Raw genomic sequence first — 19,682 nt, 5'->3', positions numbered from 1 at the left:
CCTCCTGGCTGTCACACCCTGCCACCTACCCTGAATTCTCCAGCCCTTCCTAGATACTCCAAGCATTTCAGTTACTCGCCTTCTCTGGACCTTTGGGCCTCCTGGCTGCTACATCTGATTCCCATCTCCTCTCCCTCTTCCTCTCCCCCATCCTCACATGACAGAGCTCAGTCTGGTCATGTCCACTCTGGACTTTCCCAGATGTCCCTGTCCCTGACAATGGCTATGTTGTCCCACATATCTACAATAAACCTTCTCCTCCATCATGCATAGGAGGAGTCATGTTCCCTTCCCTTCCCTCTTTACTTTTTCATTCAGAATGATTAAAGCACGCTGGGATGCACTAGGGCCTGGCAGGTCCGGCTGCTTCTCCCTAAGTCGGGATTTTAGAGAGCAGCCCCTGCCTCTTGAGTTCCCTTTTACAGGTGAGATAAGGTGTTCACAGGGTGAGAGTTGGCTGTCACACATTGTTAGGAAGGGAGGGGTCAGGATACACATCATGTGAATGGGGTCACAAGCTTAGTGTAGGTTGAAAAATGTGTTTTCCAGAAACAGGAACTTATTCTTAATTGTAAATAGAATCTTTAACTTGCAAGGACTTAAACACAGAAAAAACAGGAACTTATTCTTCGACTACAGATGGAAACCTTAACCTGCACAGGACAAACTTATTCTTAACTGTCTTAACTGCAAAGAGAACCCTTAACCTACAAGGTATATTTTCCCGGTTTGGTTTCATGTTAACTTTCAAGGTATATTGTTCCTGTTTTGGTCTCACAGTTGTTTGAACCTGGGTATTCTTATGTAACTCTGGCTGACCTAGAGCTTCCTATGTAGTCCAAGTTGGCCTTGAACTTGAGATCTTCCCAATTCAGCTTCCTGAGAGCTGGGTTTACAGATGTGTGTCTTAAAGGAAGTGGGCAGTTTCTGACACAGGAGTTGTCCTCTGGCCGGCACACTCACGTATACACACATGCACCAGTAGACTTATGAATATGTACACACACAGTTTTTTTTTCAAATGGCCTTGAGCTGGCAAGATGGCTCTGTGGGAAGGGCTTGTTGCTCAGTTCTAACAAGCTGTGTGAGGTCCCTAGAACCCACATGAAGGTGAAAGAGGAGCCGACCCCAGGAGGCTGTCCTCTGACATATGTGTTCACCCCACACAATAAATTATAGAAATGTAAGTGGCTTTACAGCCACTGAGTATGGTGGCACACTCAGAAGGCAGAGCCTGGAGTGTTGCTGCAAGTTCAAGGTCAGCCTGATCAACAAGATGTAGGCCAGCTGGGGGTGTATTGAAGATCCTATTTCAAACAAACAAATAAAAACCCAAAGCTGCTAGCTTATAAAGATGAGGACACACGGAAAGAGTACCATGTGTCTACACAGGCAGGGACCCAAGACCAAAGGCATGGAGAGGCAGGGAAGAATGCCCCCACACCCTGGTTTCAAAAGGACTATGATACACTAAATCCCTACAGCTTTAAACCACCTTATGAGGGACACTCAACTCCAGGAGCCCTTAGGGAGTGCAGACATTCTACAACAAATAGGACACCACACTGTTTACTGAGGATTGGGGCCTAGATGGTTGTGGCAGAGCTAAGGCAGGTGGTGGTGGTAAGAGTACTGATTCCATAGCCACCTTTAATCCCAGCACTGGGGAGGCAGAGGCTGGTGGATCTCCATGAGTTCGAGGCCAGCCTGATCTACAGAGCAAGTTCCAGGACAGCCTTCAAAGCAATACAGAGAAACCCTGTCTCAAAAATTCAAAAAAAAAGTTTGTTGTATTTTATGTGTGTGTTTTGCCTGTATGTATGTATACACCACGAGTGTGCCTGGTGCCCAGGGAGGCCAGAAGAGAGGAATAGATCCCTTTGAACTAGAGTTACAGATGGTTGTGAGCTGTTATGTGGGTGCTGGGAATTGAACCCAGGACTCTGGAAAAGCAGCCAGAGCTCTTACCAGGAGTCTCTCCAGTACTGGAAAAGAAGCTTAACTGGTTACCTGAAAGGCTCTTGGAGACAGGACCAGGCTCTCAGGATATGATCAGAAAGCTTCAACTGTTTTCTGGGGTAGACAGGGACTTCCTCTCCTGTTCCATGTGGGAATGAGAAACTGAGGACACTCAACTTGGCCTTTGAGGGGCAGATGAACAGGAGTGAAGTTTCTTTCAGGATGGTCCTAGGGGCGCACAGGACCTCAGGGGTGGTGAGTAGCCTGAGCCGAGTTGACTTGTGTGTCTGTGGAGGGTGCAGGGATTTGAAGACCCCAACTCCCTCCTTGGCTATCCCCTGCAGATGTCACCTGCCCTGCAAGGGAATGAACCTAAGACAGAAACTGGATGGCTTGGGTAGGGACATCCTGCAGGCTCCACCCTCCTGTCGGCTGGTCTTCAGCATGGCACTGGCTTCTTCCTGGCCCCACTTGAAAGTCCTCAAGGCCCTGTGAACATGGCTGTGCCCGGTGAGGTCCTAACCTGGACTGCCCTACCCCCTCCACCCTCACCCACCTCAGCATCAGTCTGGATGAACAATTACCTAGAGATCATCTTTCTGGGGCTTAAGCGTGGGTGGGAGCAGATGGGATGTGAGCTGGGGATTTTGGGATGGGGAAAGGTATCCGCTCCCCCTTCCCCTACATCCTGGCCCTTTAAAAGGCCCTCTGAGGTGTGGGGAACCTGTCACAAGCCAGGAGGAAAGTGTGGGAGAGACACGTGATGGATCAGGAAGAATCAAGGGGCGAGGGGGGCTCAGACTTTCTGGACAAGGTAAGAGGGCTCTGCCTGACTCCACCACCAGCTCCTTGAGGTCTCAGCACCCCTGATTGACAGGATCACTTCGTTTGTAGGGCATCTAATTAGCAAGCAAGTCTCTGGGGTCCCCTGACCCAGTTACCATAACACATGGGGGTACAGTAGGAGGGTATAAGCACCCTCCCCCTGCCCAGGGCAAACGGATGGATTCTTAGTACTGTCTCCCCAAGAGACGGTAGGTGTTATGATTTAGGGGCACTTCTGAGCCCCATTTCCTTGGTAAGTGTCCCAACCCCCAAACCATCCCCAGTCTGGTCTTGATCTAGGACAGTGGTGGAATACTGTCTCTGGAGACAGTACCTTGTGAAATTGTGCTGCAGGCTGGGGCCCCAGGCTGGGAGGTGGGGGGCGGGGTGGGGGTAGGTCAGGGAAGGAGACTCCTGTTTCATTTGGAGAAACTCCACAGACCTGCGAGGACTATGGTGAGAGCAGAGATGGGAAGGCAGACACCAGTTCAGGTGGGAGCTTGACAGAAGACAGGAAGGGCACAGCACCCAACTAAACCAAGCATGTCTGTGCCCAAGGCAGGTTCACCAGACCAAGAAGGCTTCTTCAACCTCCTGAGCCACGTGCAGGGCGACCGGATGGAGGAGCAACGCTGTTCCTTGCAGACTGGTCCAGGCCAGACCCCAGAAAGCCGTAAGCTGGACACGATGCAGGATTGGGGTGGGGGTGCTGCCTGAGAAGCAAATGTGGCAGGGATGAAGGGATTCCGAGGGTTTGTGGATCTTGGGAGTCAGGCTGGGAGCAGCATGTGACTTCATTTGTATCCATGACCACCTGTCTGTGCTCCAAGCAGAGGGTAGCTCTGCTCCAGAGATGGACAACCTCATGGATATGCTGGCAGACACCCAGGGCCGCCGCATGGATGATCAGCGGGTAACAGTCAATTCCCTGCCTGGCTTCCAACCTATCGGTCCCAAGGTAAGTGTTGTCTCGATCACCTGTGGCTGTGGCGGGTAGCGGTATAGCTCTCTAGGTCTATGCCTCATCTCCAACCAAGATAGGATGGGACTCTATTTCTACATGTCTTGTTCTCTGGCAAAGGAAAGTGCAGGTGGATGTCAGAGGGGCTGAGGATCATGCAGGGCTCATTCCAGTACAGAGGCATGGCTGGAAGTCACAGCTCCTGCCACATCTGTGTATCTGGGGAAGGGCATAGGGGAAGAAAAGTTTTCCTATGGTGACCCTGCTGGGAGGAGGGCACGAGCTCACACAACCATATTAGTGAAGAACATAGGTTCTGCTTTGGGGTGTTTGTCTTACTGTTTTTGAAATAGGGTTTCATGTAGCTCCAGGTGACCTCAAATGCACTACATGTATCTCCTGGATGCTAGTGTCACAGGTATGAGCCACCAGGAGCATCTGTGTGGATGGGGATGGAATCTAGAACTTTGGTGCATTCTCTGCCAACTGAGCTACACTCCCAGCCCTGTGTCTGTGAACACTAGCATACATGTTACAGGTCCATGTGCCCATCTCTGATACTGTTCCTTAGGAACCACCATCACCTTGTTATTTGAGACAGGATCTTTCGCTGCCCTGGAACTCACCAAGTAGACCTGGCTCCCTGGGCAGGAAACCCTAGGGATCCTCCTAACTCTACTCAAGCACTGAGATTACAAGTGCATAAGGACACATCTGGCTTTTCACTTTGGGGTTAGGGATAAAACTCAGGTCTTCATGTGCACACAGCAAGGATTTTAATGACTGAGTTATCTCCTCAGTCCATTTATTTGTTTTTGAGTCCGTTGTGAACCTGGAACTTTCTGTGTAGACCAGGATGGCTTTGACCTTGAGATAATTCTCCAGCCTCTTCTTGAGTGCTGGGATTACAGGTGTAAACCAACAGCCCATGTTCTAATCAAGACCCCACTGAGAGTTCCATGTCATACCAAATACCACCCTGATTGGCAGATGAAGGCAGACAAAAAGAAATGTTGTTTGGAGGCACCTCTGGCTTGCACTTTCTTGGTCCCCTCCCTCTTTCTGACCCTTCTTCACCTGCAGGATGGAATGCAGAAACGACCTGGGACCCTCAGCCCTCAACCCTTGCTCACCCCTCAGGACCCTGCTGCACTCAGCTTCCGCAGGAACAGCAGCCCCCAACCCCAGACACAAGCTCCTTGAGAGTTCTAGCCATCCTGGGCCCCAGACCGGCCCCTGAAAAGAACAATAAAACACTTGGCACTAATAACGAAGAATTGAGTGTGTGTTATTTCCTGGGTGGAGGGGCTGGGACTTAAGGACTTGGAGGTCTCAGGAGTTCTTCTGAGCAGCTTGAAGAAGTCTCTCTTCCCTCTGCTTCCGCATCTTCTGTTTGAATTCTTCTAGCTCCTGGCGCTGGGATGAGGAAAGGGGTGTGACGTAAAGGATGGAGGGGTACACACCCTAGGGCCTGGACTTACTCCCACTACCCACCCTTTGGCTTGAGAGTTATGATTGGGACCCCATGCCAATCATAACTACCATACCAGTGAGTTCAGCTTCATCCTTCAGGGAGAAGGCAATCCATGAAATCATTTGTGTCCTCCCTACTTTTTAAGACAGGGCTAGCCTTGAGCTCACTATGCAGCAGAAAACATCCAGAATTCCAGGTCCTCCTGTATCCATCTGCTAAGGGCTAGAATGTTGGAATTACAGCCCCTTATTCCCCACTCTCAATCTCTAGCCCTATACAGCCCAGGCTGGTTTCAATCTGGTCATCCCCCTACACAGGCGTATACCATCACGGAACAGTAAGAAATGTGTGTGAAAACAAGGTCTCTAGCCCAGGATTGCCTGGAACTCCTATTCATTTTTCTGTTTCCAATTTCCTATCTATGGCTGAGGGTGAAATGTATTCCAAGCCCCCTAGAAAAATCGGTTACTTACCTGACCCTCCTTCTCTCGTGGCCACAGCTCCCTCTGTGGATAAAGTCACAGGTGAGAACACAAGCCAGGAGAATCCGGAGTCCCACACGCAGTGCAGGGCTGACTCATGGGAGGCAGGCAATGGTCCCCAGCACCAAGTTAGTGCCTCATACCCTGCTTTCCCCATCCCCAGGAATGATCCAGCAAGCTCTCTCCTGATACCCACCTTGCGCTGGATAACATAGTCCTCAAACCACTCTGCCTGATTGGAGATCCAGAACATAACCACGGGGAAAGTGAGATAGAGTGACATCTGCAAAAGCAGAGATGGATGGACAGAGCCCAGAACTGTCACCACTCTAATACAGGGAGATTGCAGAAGAGCTCAGAAGACAGATCTATCTTCCTACACAGGCCAAAATCTCGGTCTCCTACCAGGAGAACGGAAACCCGGCACCTTAAAGCCTGGGCGTCATGATTCAGCAAGCTTTATTCCTAATAGTCCTGTCCAAGTCTCATTCTCAAACACACACACACACAGGCACTCGTGCACAAAGGCGCGCGGTGGAGGATGGGGGAACAGGGCAGACCAACAGTCCAAGAACTCTTACTACAAAGACATATCCTTGAGACGTTATTACCTCCCAACCTGATCCTCGAAGCATTTCAAATAGAGGGGCCTCAGTTTTTTCAATCATAGCCGCCTACATCTAGGAGTAAGTCTATCGGAGGTCCATTATGAGCTCAGGGATCTCCTTCTGGAAATCCCGCTCTGGATCTGAAGTCTCCTTTCGGCCTCTCTGAGACGCTTCCTCGGACCAAGCCCGGGGTCTCCATTCTAAGCCCCCACATCCAGCGCTCCTTCCGCTGGGGTTCCGATACACAGCTCAGATACCCTCTCCGTGGAACTCCCCACTCTGCTCTTATCTCTCTTCCCACATCTACTCTCAAATTCGGAAAGAGCCCGAGCCCACATGTCATACACACTCCTGAGCTCACTGACCCGAAACACCTCCAGCTTCACCCCCATCTCGCTTTTCCGGTTCTACGAAGCCACTTCCGCCCAAAGGCGACTCTCCAGCAATCCAAAATCTCATTGGTGCATCTCAAGAAGCAGTACTGAAGCTGAGTGGCCAATAACTTGGCAGCGTCATCTTCTGGCGCCCCCCTCTGCTTCCGGTCACTGCCTTGACGATACGGGTCTGGTCGGAGGGGGCGGGTCTTCTGTGAGTGACGCCATCAGAGCACGACTCTCGTCTGTGTCTGGAAAGCCAGGAAGATGGTGGTGATGGCGCGAGTTCCGCGTCCCGAGCGGCCGGATCTTGTTTTTGTAAGTCTGCGGCGGAGGCCAAGGGTGCTCCGCGAGGGAAGACCCGGGGCTAGATTCCTTCCAGGATGGGACTCTGGCTCTCGGGGGTTTAGGCCCAGACTGTGCATGTCCAATCCTAACGAGCCAAAGGCGACTTGTCAGATTTTTCGTGGCCTGAGTGAGGAGCTGCTGTTGAGGTTAAGGCCTTGATGTCTCGGGCCGGGAGGAGTGAGGTCAAGAGGGGAATGGGGCGGCAGGGGAACCGCTTGAATGTTGATAGGCATAGTGGCAAGGTTAGAGTTGTGACTTCTGGATAGCACCTTGATTTCTGGGACTACAGGAACCTTGGAGTATGAAGAAAAGACTAGTGATGTAGATGGCCCCTGGAATCCTAAAAGGGAGAAAAGTTGGTGGCCGAAATAGAGGCCCCATATTTAAACCGTGTTCATAGTGTTCTGGGTGAAGGGCCTTAAGCGGGTTGTGTTCAAGAGTCTCGTGCACCTCAAAGCAAGCACTCCAAAGTCATCTACACCCCACCTCCCGAGTTAAAAACCTTTAGCTTGCAGTGTCTGGGGTAAAGTTGAGCTAAAGTACAGGTTAGTGAGATCCTGAAGGGCCAGAAGTTTGGTGGACTCGGTGGCTTAAGTAAAGATTTAGTTACCTGGGGCTGAGGAGGTGGCGCAGTTGGTACAGTGCTTGCTATCCAAGTGTAGGACCTCAGTTCAGAACCCTCGCAGCTACATAAGATGCTAGTGAGAGACCCTGTCCCAAAAACAAGGTGGAGCAATTGAGGAGGACCTCCAGCCTCTGCCAGCCCCAGCCCCCACCCACATGTGTGTGTGTGAATGTGTTATTTTTGTTTCGTTTGAGATAGGATCTCACTATGGAGCCCTGGCTGGACTGCAACTTACTGTAGACCAGTCTGCCCTTGAACTCATAGAGATCCATTTGTACCTGCCTCCTAGAGGAGGCTAGAAGAAAAAATAAATTGAAAACATTCAAATCTTGGGCTCAGTGTGGTAGCACATACCTCTGATCCCAGCACTTGGGAGGCAGAGGTAGGCAGATCTCTGTGAGTCTGAGGTCAGTGTGGTCTACATAGTGAGTTCCAGGACAACCAGAGCAAAAAGTGAGACCCCGGCAGGTAGGTGTGTGTGTGTGTGTGTGTGTGTGTGTGTAAAACTTCATGATCTGGGACTGGCATGAAGCTATGGTGACAGTGTGAGCGTGGGAACACAGGCCTGATGTCTGGGAAGAAGTGTGTTGGAAGTAGACACAGCCTGCTGTTTGTGGCAGAGACTTGGCACCTGGACCTGTGTCTTGGTGTAATGAAAGTCTGGAGATTATGGGGAACGAATGGGAGAGGATAATGGATGGTGAAAATGTTTAATACTCCCTGCATATGTATGCGTATGTATATGAAATTGTCAAAGACTTCTTTTAGAGTGTGGGGATTGGGACCAGGGAATGGGCAGTAGGATTTACTAGCCAAAGCTGCTATCTGGGCAGGGGTCTCATTAACCACTAACTGCTGAGAAGTCTGTGTGGACAGTTGAGTTCTGAGGGCCAGAGGTCTGAACTAACACTCTAGCACAGTGGCTCTCAACCTTTTTCTTTGTTTTTTAAAGATTTATTTATTATGTATACAATGTTGTGCCTGCACTAGATCTCATTACAGATGGTTGTGAGCCACCATGTGGTTGCTGGGAATTGAACTGAGGACCTGTGGAAGAGCAGCCAGTGCTCTTAACCTCTGAGCTGTCTCTCCAGCCCGGTTCTCAACCTTAATGCTGTGACCCTTCCATACTTTTCCTCGTGTTTTGATGACCCATCCATAAAACTTTCATTGCTACTTCATAACTAGTTGTTTTGTTTTGCTACTGTTATGAATCACAATGTAAGCATGTGTGTTTTCCAATGGTTTTAGGCGACCCTGTGAAAAGGGTTATTTGTCCCCTCAAAGGGGTCCCAACTCATAGGCTGAGAACCAGTACTATAGCATCTGAGTGACTGGTAATCCTCTTTCAACAGAAGAAGAAACCATGCCTGGGACCTTGCTGTGTTGTGTTTCTTTGCTTGTTAAAGATTTTTTTTAATTATGTTTATGCCAGCACACCTTTAATCCCATCACTTGGGGGACAGAGCCAGGCAGATCTCTGAGTTCCAGGTCAGCCTGGTCTACAGAGTGAGTTCCAGGACAGGCAGGACTACACAGAGAAACCTTGTTTCAAAAGAAGAAGAGAAAAATCATGCTTATGTATGTGTGTTTGTGTGGTGTTCACAGAGGCCAGAGGCTGGAGTTACTACAGGTGGTTCTGAACATGAGTGTAGGGAAGATGAGGACTGAGTTGGAATCCTCTGCAAGAGGTCTTAACTGCTGAGCCATGTCTCCAGCCTGTTAGTTTGTTTTGTTTTTGTTTGGGGGGGGCGGTTGTTTTGTTTTGTTTTTTTGAGACAGGGTTTCTCTGTATTGCTCGCACTGTAGACCAGGCTGGCCTCAAACTCACAGAGATCCACCTGCCTCTGCCTCCCGAGTGCTGGGATTAAAGGCATGCGCCACCAATGCCCGGCTCCCCTGTTTGTTTTTAAGTGTAGTGTGTTTATAATGTGTGAATGTGTATTGTCAGAAATAGATGTTAGCTGTAGTCCTTAGTTGCTCTCCATCTTACTTTTTGAGACAAAGTCTTCTCACTGTCCCTGAAGCTCACTGGCTGGTTAAGTGGCTGGCTAATAAGCTGTGGGGGTCTCCCTGTGCGTGCTGGCCCAACAATGGGATTGTAGATGCACTGCCATGCCTGCCGTTTACATGGGGATTAGGGATCTGAGCTCAGGTGATCACGCTCGTGTGGCCGGGCCATCTTTCCACCCTTTTAGTTGTGATTTTAGCATGTGCACGAGGTAAACCGTGTGCCACCGGTGTGCGAGTGGGAAGCAGAGGACAGCTCAAGGGGTTCTCTCCTACCGTGTGGACCGAGCTCAGGGCCTCGGGCTTGGTGGCAGGTGCCTCTACCCACTGGGCTTCTCACAGCCTCCCATTTGTTTTGTCCTTTGAGGCCCTTTGCCTCTCTGGTGATGGAAGTGTAGGCTTGCACCATGGCCTTTTGGTGGAGCATGGAATTTTAGTAGATGCCTAGAGTTTGGTGCTAAGTCCAGTGTGGGGTGTGACTCCACTGAGACTAAGGATAGGCCTCTCTTCTCCCCTTCCCTGGCTCTGGCAGGAGGAAGAGGACCTTCCCTATGAGGAAGAAATCATGCGGAACCAGTTCTCCGTCAAGTGCTGGCTCCGCTACATCGAGTTCAAACAGGGGGCCCCGAAACCCCGGCTCAATCAGTTGTACGAGCGGGCACTCAAGCTGCTTCCTTGCAGGTAGGTGCAAATGGCCTTCCCTGTGCGACCCTGCTCACCAGCCCCCCCCATACCCAGTCACACACAAGTGGTCATGTGTCAGATGATCGCTGTGTATTCCCTTATGTAGACTGTATATTCACAGCCCCTGATGGTCACACCTTTCCTCATTCCCAGTCTTTCCCTTCCTTGCCAGATCTCTCGCCCCTCCTCAGTCCCTTTTTGTACTACAGTTGCCTCCAGCAAAGAAAGGGTTCTAGAGTTCCATAAGCCGTATCTGTCTTCACTGCTCTCTAGCTACAAACTCTGGTACCGCTATCTGAAGGCACGCCGGGCACAGGTGAAGCATCGCTGCGTGACTGACCCTGCCTATGAGGATGTCAACAACTGCCATGAGAGGGCCTTTGTGTTCATGCACAAGGTGGGGAGCTGAGGAGGGTGTGCTGGGGACAGATGTCCACCCCTTCCTTATAGCGCTCTAGCAGAGCAGAGTATAGGTCCACCAAAATGTCCACCGACTCGAGGAACTAGCGAGGTGCCTTATTTACAGAGCCTGAGTGAGGGGTACTGAGGCCTATTGCCTCCCTGCTGCCCTTATGCCCTAGATGTGGATGGTAAGCAAGCCATGGAGCCTGTGGCTCAGACCAGACCCTTCACTCTCCATTATTTCCAGATGCCGCGTCTGTGGCTAGACTACTGCCAGTTCCTCATGGACCAGGGACGAGTGACACACACTCGCCGCACCTTTGACCGTGCCCTCCGGGCACTACCCATCACACAGCACTCTCGCATCTGGCCCCTGTATCTTCGCTTCCTACGCTCCCACCCACTGCCTGAGACCGCCGTGAGAGGCTACCGTCGCTTCCTCAAGGTAAGCACCATTGAATAGCCCTGTTCCCATGTCGGCTTCCAAGCCTTGGCTCACTGGGATGAGGGCCCTCATGTAACAGATAGGCTGCAGAAGAGGCTATGATGTGTGGGTGTGTTTTGCATACCTATGCATGTAGAGGCCCAAAGTTGACACTAGGTGTCGTCTTCAATTACTCTCCACTTTATTGAGGCAGGATCTCTTACTGAACCCAGAGTATACCAGTCAGTACCAGATTTGGCTAGTTCTAGCTAGCCCCAGCAATACCCTCTCTCTGCCTCTCCAGTGTGCTACCATGCTACCCATGGTTTATGTGGGTTCTAAGAATGCAAGCTCCAGTCCTCACACTTGCAAGGCAAATGCTTTGTACTGATCCATTTCCCCAGCACCATGGTTTATGATCTTTCCAAGTAATTAGCTTTTGGCTTATACCTTTTCCACAGTGGGCATAGATGAGATCTAGGGACAGCATGCATACTGCAGTCAGGACTTTCAGTCTACTGATAGACACATGCATGAGCCAGCTATGTGAAACAGAAGAAAACCGCAGCCGTAATAAGAGGCAGGAATAAGACACGTGTGCAGTGGGCAGCATTGCAGGCAGAGTGTGTGTGCTCAGGTTTGTGCTGTGTGTTACGGTGAATTCCTTAGCATGGTGGCAGCTTGTGACAGAAGCAGGTCTGAGTCAAACTTCGTAAAAATAGAGTTGGGTGTGGGGGGAGGTGTAGACAGAAGTTTCTGTTCATCCTGGTCCGCCAGCTCCGCAGCTGTTTAGTTCCAAATAAACACATAGAGGCTTATATTAATTATAAACTGTTTGGCCAATGGCTCAGGCTTCTTGTTGGCTAGCTCTCTCTTAATTATTAACCCATTTCTATTAATCTGTGTATCTCCACACAGTATTGACTTACTGGTGATGTCCGAACCTCTTTCTTCCTCGGCAGCTACATGGCATTTCTCTTGAGACTCACTCCGTTCCTCTTCCAAGAATTCTCCTAGTCCGGTAGCCCCACCTATACTTTCTGCCTGGCTACATCCTGCCTGTCCATTGGCCAAAACAGTTTTATTCACAAGCCAATAAGAGAAACATATTCACAGCATACAGAAGGATATCCCCAATCAAGGCTAAAGGAATGGCCAAGGCTGGACCACTCAGGGCTGAGACTGAAGGCCCAGGCTAGCCTACTGTCTCAGTTCCTCTTCCTGTGACTGTGACAAAACACCTTGAAGCAATCTAAGGGAGAAGGGTTTGTTTTGACTCATGGTTCAGATGTACATAGAAGAGAAGCTAGCCACATTGCATCCAAGATCAGAAACAGTTATGCGTGCATGCTTCTGTGCTGTTAACTCTCTGCACCTTATACAGGATCCCTGCACAGAAACACGAGTGTTCTTGTCTAAATTATATAGTCCATATAATCTCACATACTGTAAGACTCTGAGTGATTCTGGATTCTGTCAAATTGACAGTTAGCACTGACCACCAGAGAACCAAGGCTGGCTTAGTAGGGGCTGTCTATTTGCTAAAAAACTGGTGAATGGGGGGTGGGAGCCCTGGAGCCCCTGAGTGAGGAGAGAGGTGTCATCTCCTGCAGCCCCGTTCACCAGTGGGGCGGGTGTTCTCCAGCTCAGTCCTGAGAGTGCCGAGGAGTACATCGAGTACCTGAAATCCAGTGACCGGCTGGACGAGGCTGCTCAACGCCTGGCCACGGTGGTGAATGATGAGCGCTTTGTGTCCAAGGCGGGCAAGTCCAACTACCAGGTGAGGCTACTGGAAGATGGAGGCTGGGCGAGAGGTGTCCTCCCTCCTGGACCGAGACTGAGATGCTCCCCTGACACCCTGTGTCCTGCAGCTGTGGCACGAGCTCTGTGACCTTATCTCCCAGAATCCGGACAAGGTACAGTCCCTCAATGTAGACGCCATCATCCGTGGTGGGCTCACCCGCTTCACTGACCAGCTGGGCAAGCTGTGGTGCTCCCTGGCTGACTACTACATCCGCAGTGGCCACTTCGAGAAGGTATGTGGGTACCTAGGCCTCAGCTGTGAGGCGGGTCTCTGGAGGACACTGGAAGTGCATGGACAGGAAGTGTATGACACATCACATCCATACACACGTTTGCCATTCTGGCACTGAGGATCGGTGCAGCAGCCCCATAGACAGGTGACCCTTCAGGGCCGGCTGACTCGGGGCCTGCTTCTCTTACCTCCTAGCTGTGCAGTCTGGGACCTTGTAAGCATGAGTGTCCTGTTTGGGAGCTTGTTTGGAGGAGTGCGGCCACTCATGTACCCTTGACTGAAGCCCAGGCTTCTCTGTTCAGGGAGCATTGTCCTTGTCGACATAGTGACGTAGCTTGCAGCTTTAGGAGGGGCATACATGGTGCAGTGAGGAAGGACGAGGACATCTGCCCAGCCCAGTCAGCTGAATCAACCCAAGCTCTCAGTGGGGTGGCAGGTGTCCTGAGTGTGAAAAAATCCCCTTGTGTTGTTGTGACTGTGGCTGTCCTTCTTGTCTTGCTTTCCAAGAGGCATGCGGGGAACAGATAGTTGGGAAGGGGGACTCTGAGTCTCCAGAGGACTAACTGGGGCCTCTATGGTCTAAGGAAATTACTGGGGAAGCCTGGAGTGAGTAATGTCAGGGAATTGGGATTTGCAGTGGTTGGGGCGGGGAGGGGGTATTCAGGGCAAGGCAGGAGGGTTCAGGCAAGACAGTTGCAAAGCTCACAAATGCCCTTCCCCTTGTGCTTGCATGAGGACATGAGGTAGGGAAATGGGACTGTGCTCTGTAGGGGTGTAAAGAGCCTATAAAAACACGAGCTCGTGAGTTGTGTGACTTTTCCTGTCAAGACACAAACAAATGTCTCTTCACCACAGATACAGTACCTGGTGATTTCTTTCTTTATTTTACAAATGCAAACACATAGCAAGCCTGTGAATTTATTGGGCTTCCTTACAGAAACATGGGTGAGGGGTTAATTACAGGAACATGGATGACTCAAAAGTAGCTGTGTCACTGAAAACCCACCCGTTTGGGTGACAATTTACAAAGCTGCATTCCTGGCCCTTCCTGCATGACTTGGGGACTGGTTGGAGACACCCCCCTACCCCTAGCAATTGTTACTGTTTATATAACTTGGGGAGGGGTCTCATGAGTCTTCCGAGTTTCATTTACTTTCCGAGCCTTAGGCGCCTTCTTCCTCTAGAAGGGAATGTTGCAATTAGGAAGAAATAGCTTCACAGCAGGCTGAGCTCAGGGTTCTGTGGGAGCTGAAGTGTCGCTGCTCACCTGTTCTTTTGTTTTTGTTTTTCGGGACGGGTTTCTCTGTGTAGCTCTGGCTGTCCTGGAACTTCCTTTGTGACTGGCCTGGAACTCACAGAGATCCACCTGCCTTTGCGTCCCTTGCACTAGGATTAAAGGGATTAAAGGTGTACACCACCATCACGCAGCACTTGCCTGTTCTTTACAAGGCCAGGACTTTATTGAAGTGTCTGACTTGAGTGTTGAGATGCTGTTGCTCAGGGGACTACCCAGCTTATGTAGGTCCTGTAGCTCCAGACCATCAGCAGTGTAGGGCAGGAACAGGCCAGCAGGCCTCCATTCTTTGCTCAGCACTGGTCAGCCCCTGCTTGCTGGCAGTGGGTCCTCAGGGTGGGCTCGCATGCCTCTCCTCTGTACTTTTCCTCACGCCATGTCTGAACCCCACAGGCTCGGGACGTGTATGAGGAGGCTGTGCGCACTGTGATGACTGTGCGGGACTTCACCCAGGTGTTCGACAGCTATGCCCAGTTCGAGGAGAGCATGATTGCAGCCAAGATGGAGACTGCCTCTGAACTGGGGCGTGAGGAGGAGGGTGCGATGCAGCATAGTGGGCTGGGGAGGAGAGGGTTGGATTGTAGCCATTGCGGCGGAACAGAGGCTGGCAAGGAGGGAGGCTGGGTGGACACTGGAGTCCTGGAATAGCCATAAGTGGATATAGGCATGGCAGGAGGATTGGGGCTAGATGTAGGTAGTTAGCCTGGCCCTTTAGGGGCTACAACACTGGACTTGGAGGGAAGCTTGGAGCAGATAGCCAAGGGCCTGTGCCATCACCTCCATCCTCCCTAGCTTCATGAGCATGTTTGGCCCCCAGATGATGTGGACCTGGAGTTGCGCCTGGCCCGTTTTGAGCAGCTCATTAGCCGGCGGCCCCTACTCCTTAACAGCGTCCTGCTGCGCCAGAACCCACACCATGTCCACGAGTGGCACAAGCGTGTGGCCCTGCATCAGGGCCGCCCCCGGGAGGTGGGTGATAGTCCCCCAGCCCATCTTGCCCTGCCCCTTATAGCTTCCATGGCCCAACCCTGCCCTCCCTGTCTGACCCCCCTGTTGCAGATTATCAACACATACACAGAGGCTGTGCAGACAGTGGACCCCTTCAAGGCCACAGGCAAGCCCCACACACTGTGGGTTGCATTTGCCAAGTTTTATGAAGATAATGGACAGCTGGATGATGTGAGTTACATTTATGCGTGCATCTACATACAGGTCTTTTCACCGTGGGATTTGGGGGTAGCCAAGTGGCAGGACCTCAGTTGGTCTCTGCCTATCACCATAGGCCCGTGTCATCTTAGAGAAGGCCACCAAGGTGAACTTCAAGCAAGTGGATGACCTGGCAAGCGTGTGGTGCCAGTGTGGAGAGCTGGAGCTCCGACATGAAAATTATGATGAGGCCTTGAAGCTGCTGCGGGTAAGGATGTGAAGATCAGCCAGGGGTGTGTGGTGGGGCGTCGGACAGCCCCTCAGTGTCTCCTTGCCTCTGCCACTATCTCTGTACAGAAAGCTACAGCATTGCCTGCCCGCCGGGCTGAGTACTTTGATGGTTCAGAGCCCGTGCAGAACCGTGTATACAAGTCGCTGAAGGTGTGGTCCATGCTTGCTGATTTGGAGGAAAGTCTGGGCACCTTCCAGGTCAGCTGCCATGGGCAGGGGTGAGGCAGAGCTAGTTCCCAGCCCCAGAGCAGAGCATTCCCTGACTATCTCTGTCCCCACAGTCCACCAAGGCCGTGTATGACCGAATCCTGGACCTGCGAATAGCCACACCACAGATCGTCATCAACTATGCCATGTTCCTAGAGGAGCACAAGTACTTCGAGGAGAGCTTCAAGGTGAGGCATGCCTAAGGCTGCAAGTCAAGGCCAAGGCACAGTAAGGCAGTTCCTCCATGTCAGCAGATGGCCACCTGTCCTTGTGTCCTCTCACTGTCACTGTCTATGCATCTGTGTTTAGACACATCAGGACCATGGGAAGGGGCTTCTGTTAGTTATTCTCACTGTTGCTGGGATAAAACGTCTGACAGGCAAGTGAAGGGGGGAAGAGTTTATTCTGGCTCATGGTTAGGCTGTATTCTACCATGGCAGGCAAGGCATGGCAACAGAAACATCCTGTGGCTGTTTACATGGCCCCTGCAGTCAAGAAGCAGAGAGGGGTGAATGTCAGCGATTGACCGAGTTTCTTCTCTTATGTAGTATAGGATCTCAGCCCATGGGATGGCACACGGGATGGAAGGACAGACACACACACACACACACACACACATACACACACACACACACACACACACACACACACACACGTTGGATCTTCCTATCTCAGTTAACATAAGAAAGATAATCCTTCAGACATGGCTAAAGTTAGTCCCTTAGGTTGGTTATTCTAGAATCCTGTTAATCTGACTCTGGAATCCTGTTTAGCCGACAACAGTAACTATCATGGGGGAAATTTTTATTCCTTTTGGCATTCAGAGCAGGGCCTCTCACCACTGAGCAACATCTTGGTCCTTGATCTCTTGGGAAGACATCAGTCGTGACTGGTTAGGTCTACCCTAACGATGTCATTTTAAGTCTTGTTTCCTCCTTTCCAAATAAAATGCTTGCGTGGTAAAGCACTGGGCCTCGGGGCCTCAGCATGAGATGGTGTGGGGTGTGGGCACTTCCTGTATAGCCAGGTAGAGTCTTTCTTCCAGTACTTGGGTGAACTAGAATGACTGTGGGAGCCATGTGTGTTACTCCTGTTGGTCATTGTTGAAGTAATAGGGTGTAGGTGGGTGCAGTAGTGGCTGTGGATGTGTGTGTGTTTGTGTTTGTAGTGACCATAGACAGATGCATAGGTAGGGAGGTTGCATTTATTCACATGTCCCAATCCTTCTGCCTAGGAATGTGACCCCTTTCCCAGGACAATGGGTGCCTGTGTCTGTAGAGGTTAGGAACTACCTGACCTCTTATGTTTGGTACCAAACTCTGTTTTAAGTCCCTGTTGCATCCATACCTAAGGTCCTTGTGCTTGGTGGAGGGAGAGAGGGTGACATACTTGTATGTGCCATGATGGAGGGGAGGGCAAGGAAGGGACCCTGGACAGGCTTATAGAAGATATGAGCCAAGGGTATCTGGGCGCTGACACCTGCATGGCTTCCTTGGAAACAGGCATACGAGCGTGGCATCTCACTGTTCAAGTGGCCCAATGTGTCAGACATCTGGAGCACCTACCTGACCAAATTCATTGCCCGCTATGGGGGCCGCAAGTTGGAGCGAGCACGGGACCTCTTCGAGCAGGCGCTAGATGGCTGCCCACCCAAATATGCCAAGAGTAAGAAGTCTGGACTGTCGCAGGCCATTGGGATGTGTGGTGTGGGCTGAGCTGTGGACTAACTGGACCCTTCCACCCTGTGCAGCCCTGTACCTGCTTTATGCACAGCTGGAGGAGGAGTGGGGCCTTGCCCGTCATGCTATGGCTGTGTATGACCGTGCTACCAGGGCCGTGGAGCCAGCCCAGCAGTATGATATGTTTAACATCTACATCAAGCGGGCTGCCGAGATCTATGGTGTCACCCACACTCGTGGCATCTACCAGAAGGCCATTGAGGTACCTGCCATTAGTGACCTGGCATGGGGTTGGAGTTGAGGCAAACACAAGGATCCCAGAAAGCCTGCATGTGTAGAGGGTGGCAGAAGGCCTTCCTGGAGCCAGGTACTGACCCCCTTCCCTCACCCCTGCTCTCCCTGCCCGCATGGTGCCAGGTGCTGTCTGATGAGCATGCCCGTGAGATGTGCCTGCGGTTTGCAGACATGGAGTGCAAACTTGGTGAAATCGACCGTGCCCGGGCTATCTACAGCTTCTGCTCCCAGATCTGTGATCCGAGGGTAGGTCTGGGCCCGGGTCCGGGAAGGTAAGAGCGGGCAGTGGGGATCTGTACCAAGCACCTGGCTCACACATGCCTGTACCCCACCACAGACAACTGGGGCATTCTGGCAAACATGGAAAGACTTTGAGGTTCGACACGGTAATGAGGACACCATCAGGGAGATGCTGAGGATACGTCGGAGTGTGCAGGCCACATACAATACTCAGGTCAACTTCATGGCTTCACAGATGCTCAAGGTGTCGGGCAGTGCCACAGGCACCGGTGAGCTGCAGTCACCTCCCTTTCCTTACCTTGACCAGGCCACATGGGGAAATGTCTTCCCCACCCCAGAGCGCTCTCTACCCAAGCCCAGGCCTCCCGGGTCTGGCAGCACCAGGAGTCAGTCCTGGGAACCTCAGCCTGGGCTGGTCTGATGTGCCTTGCAGAGGGCCTGAGGCCTGACCCTGACCTTTCCTCTCACCCACCCTGCACCTCCAGTGTCTGACCTGGCTCCTGGGCAGAGCGGCATGGATGACATGAAGTTGCTAGAACAGCGGGCAGAGCAGCTAGCAGCTGAGGCGGAGCGGGACCAGCCTCCTAGGGCCCAGAGCAAGATCTTCTTTGTGAGGTGAGGACAGGAGCGGGCATGGCCCAGCCCCTCTGAGGGAAGGGGTGTTCCAGGGAGGCTGTGGGGGAGGGGACCCACTGAGACCACCTTCCCTCTCCAACTCTAGGAGTGATGCATCCAGGGAGGAGCTGGCAGAGCTGACTCAACAGGCCAACCCCGAGGAGATCCAGCTGGGCGAGGATGAGGACGAGGATGAGATGGACCTGGAACCCAATGGTCAGTGGCCTGCCCAGGGGCCCGGGGCAAGGGCAGGGGTGGGTCACTCTCCACCCCACCCCCAGAGGAGTAACCACCTCCACCCCGCCTTCCCCCACAGAAGTCCGACTGGAACAGCAGAGTGTGCCGGCTGCTGTGTTTGGGAGCCTAAAGGAAGACTGACCCTCCACACTTTTTTCTCCCTGCTGCCCTACCCCTTAATCACCACTGTAATACAGCCCCTCTTTGTACAACACTGTCTCGGCCTCCTTCCTGCTGCCCAGGCGCCCCAGGGCATACTACCTTAGAGCCGCCTGGCCTGGCACTGAGCCGATTGGCTGGGACGGGAGGTGGGGTAGTGTGGGGAGGCAGCAGGTGGACAGCGGCTCACCCTGTAGAGCCAGTTCTGGACGCTGCAGGGCCAGTTCCTGGTCCCACCCCAGGCTTCTTGTCAGGCTCGCCTAGTAGGAAGTCTCCTTGAACCCCAAGCTGAGGGGCACTTGTGTGCGT

The 19,682-nt window shown here is 51.9% G+C and overlaps 3 protein-coding genes across 10 annotated transcripts; 2 read left to right on the top strand and 1 right to left on the bottom strand.

The window, feature by feature from the left end:
* The first annotated feature begins 3,176 nt into the window (after positions 1–3,176).
* Positions 3,177–5,015, top strand: Pcp2 (Purkinje cell protein 2). 6 transcript variants are annotated; one of them, XM_005085263.4, is made up of 4 exons: positions 3,177–3,240; positions 3,343–3,457; positions 3,618–3,742; positions 4,829–5,015. In XM_005085263.4, the coding sequence occupies exons 1-4, from the start codon at positions 3,238–3,240 to the stop codon at positions 4,946–4,948; spliced, it is 363 nt and encodes a 120-aa protein (XP_005085320.1). In that variant the 5' UTR covers positions 3,177–3,237; the 3' UTR covers positions 4,949–5,015. The 6 variants fall into 6 exon arrangements, with proteins under 6 accessions (XP_005085320.1, XP_040587032.1, XP_012980061.1 ...); XM_040731098.1 differs by having other exon boundaries at positions 3,615–3,742; XM_013124607.3 differs by having other exon boundaries at positions 3,182–3,240; positions 3,347–3,457.
* Positions 5,016–5,017: 2 nt separating this feature from the next.
* LOC101832679 (protein PET100 homolog, mitochondrial) lies at positions 5,018–6,864 on the bottom strand. Of its 3 annotated transcripts, none has more exons than XM_005085260.4 (4): positions 6,675–6,800; positions 5,898–5,984; positions 5,693–5,725; positions 5,018–5,161 (listed from the first exon to the last, which is right to left on the bottom strand). In XM_005085260.4, the coding sequence occupies exons 1-4, from the start codon at positions 6,699–6,701 to the stop codon at positions 5,078–5,080; spliced, it is 231 nt and encodes a 76-aa protein (XP_005085317.1). In that variant the 5' UTR covers positions 6,702–6,800; the 3' UTR covers positions 5,018–5,077. The 3 variants fall into 3 exon arrangements, with proteins under 3 accessions (XP_005085317.1, XP_012980062.1, XP_040587034.1); XM_013124608.2 differs by lacking the exon at positions 6,675–6,800 and adding an exon at positions 6,313–6,668; XM_040731100.1 differs by lacking the exon at positions 5,898–5,984 and having other exon boundaries at positions 6,675–6,864.
* Positions 6,865–6,871: 7 nt separating this feature from the next.
* On the top strand, positions 6,872–19,426 carry Xab2 (XPA binding protein 2). The gene is made up of 19 exons (XM_005085259.4): positions 6,872–7,001; positions 10,199–10,347; positions 10,624–10,747; positions 11,000–11,197; positions 12,822–12,956; positions 13,048–13,212; positions 14,899–15,043; positions 15,323–15,474; positions 15,565–15,684; positions 15,788–15,919; positions 16,009–16,140; positions 16,224–16,337; positions 17,652–17,814; positions 17,900–18,090; positions 18,246–18,368; positions 18,460–18,631; positions 18,848–18,977; positions 19,084–19,193; positions 19,294–19,426. The coding sequence occupies exons 1-19, from the start codon at positions 6,951–6,953 to the stop codon at positions 19,353–19,355; spliced, it is 2,568 nt and encodes an 855-aa protein (XP_005085316.1). The 5' UTR covers positions 6,872–6,950; the 3' UTR covers positions 19,356–19,426.
* The last annotated feature ends 256 nt before the right edge of the window (positions 19,427–19,682 follow it).

Source organism: Mesocricetus auratus, unplaced genomic scaffold, assembly GCF_017639785.1.
Source record: "Mesocricetus auratus isolate SY011 unplaced genomic scaffold, BCM_Maur_2.0 Super-Scaffold_100025, whole genome shotgun sequence".
NCBI classification, from domain to species: Eukaryota; Metazoa; Chordata; class Mammalia; order Rodentia; family Cricetidae; genus Mesocricetus; species Mesocricetus auratus.
Note: the sequence above shows the minus strand (reverse complement) of the source record. Positions and strands in the feature narration are given on the sequence as shown.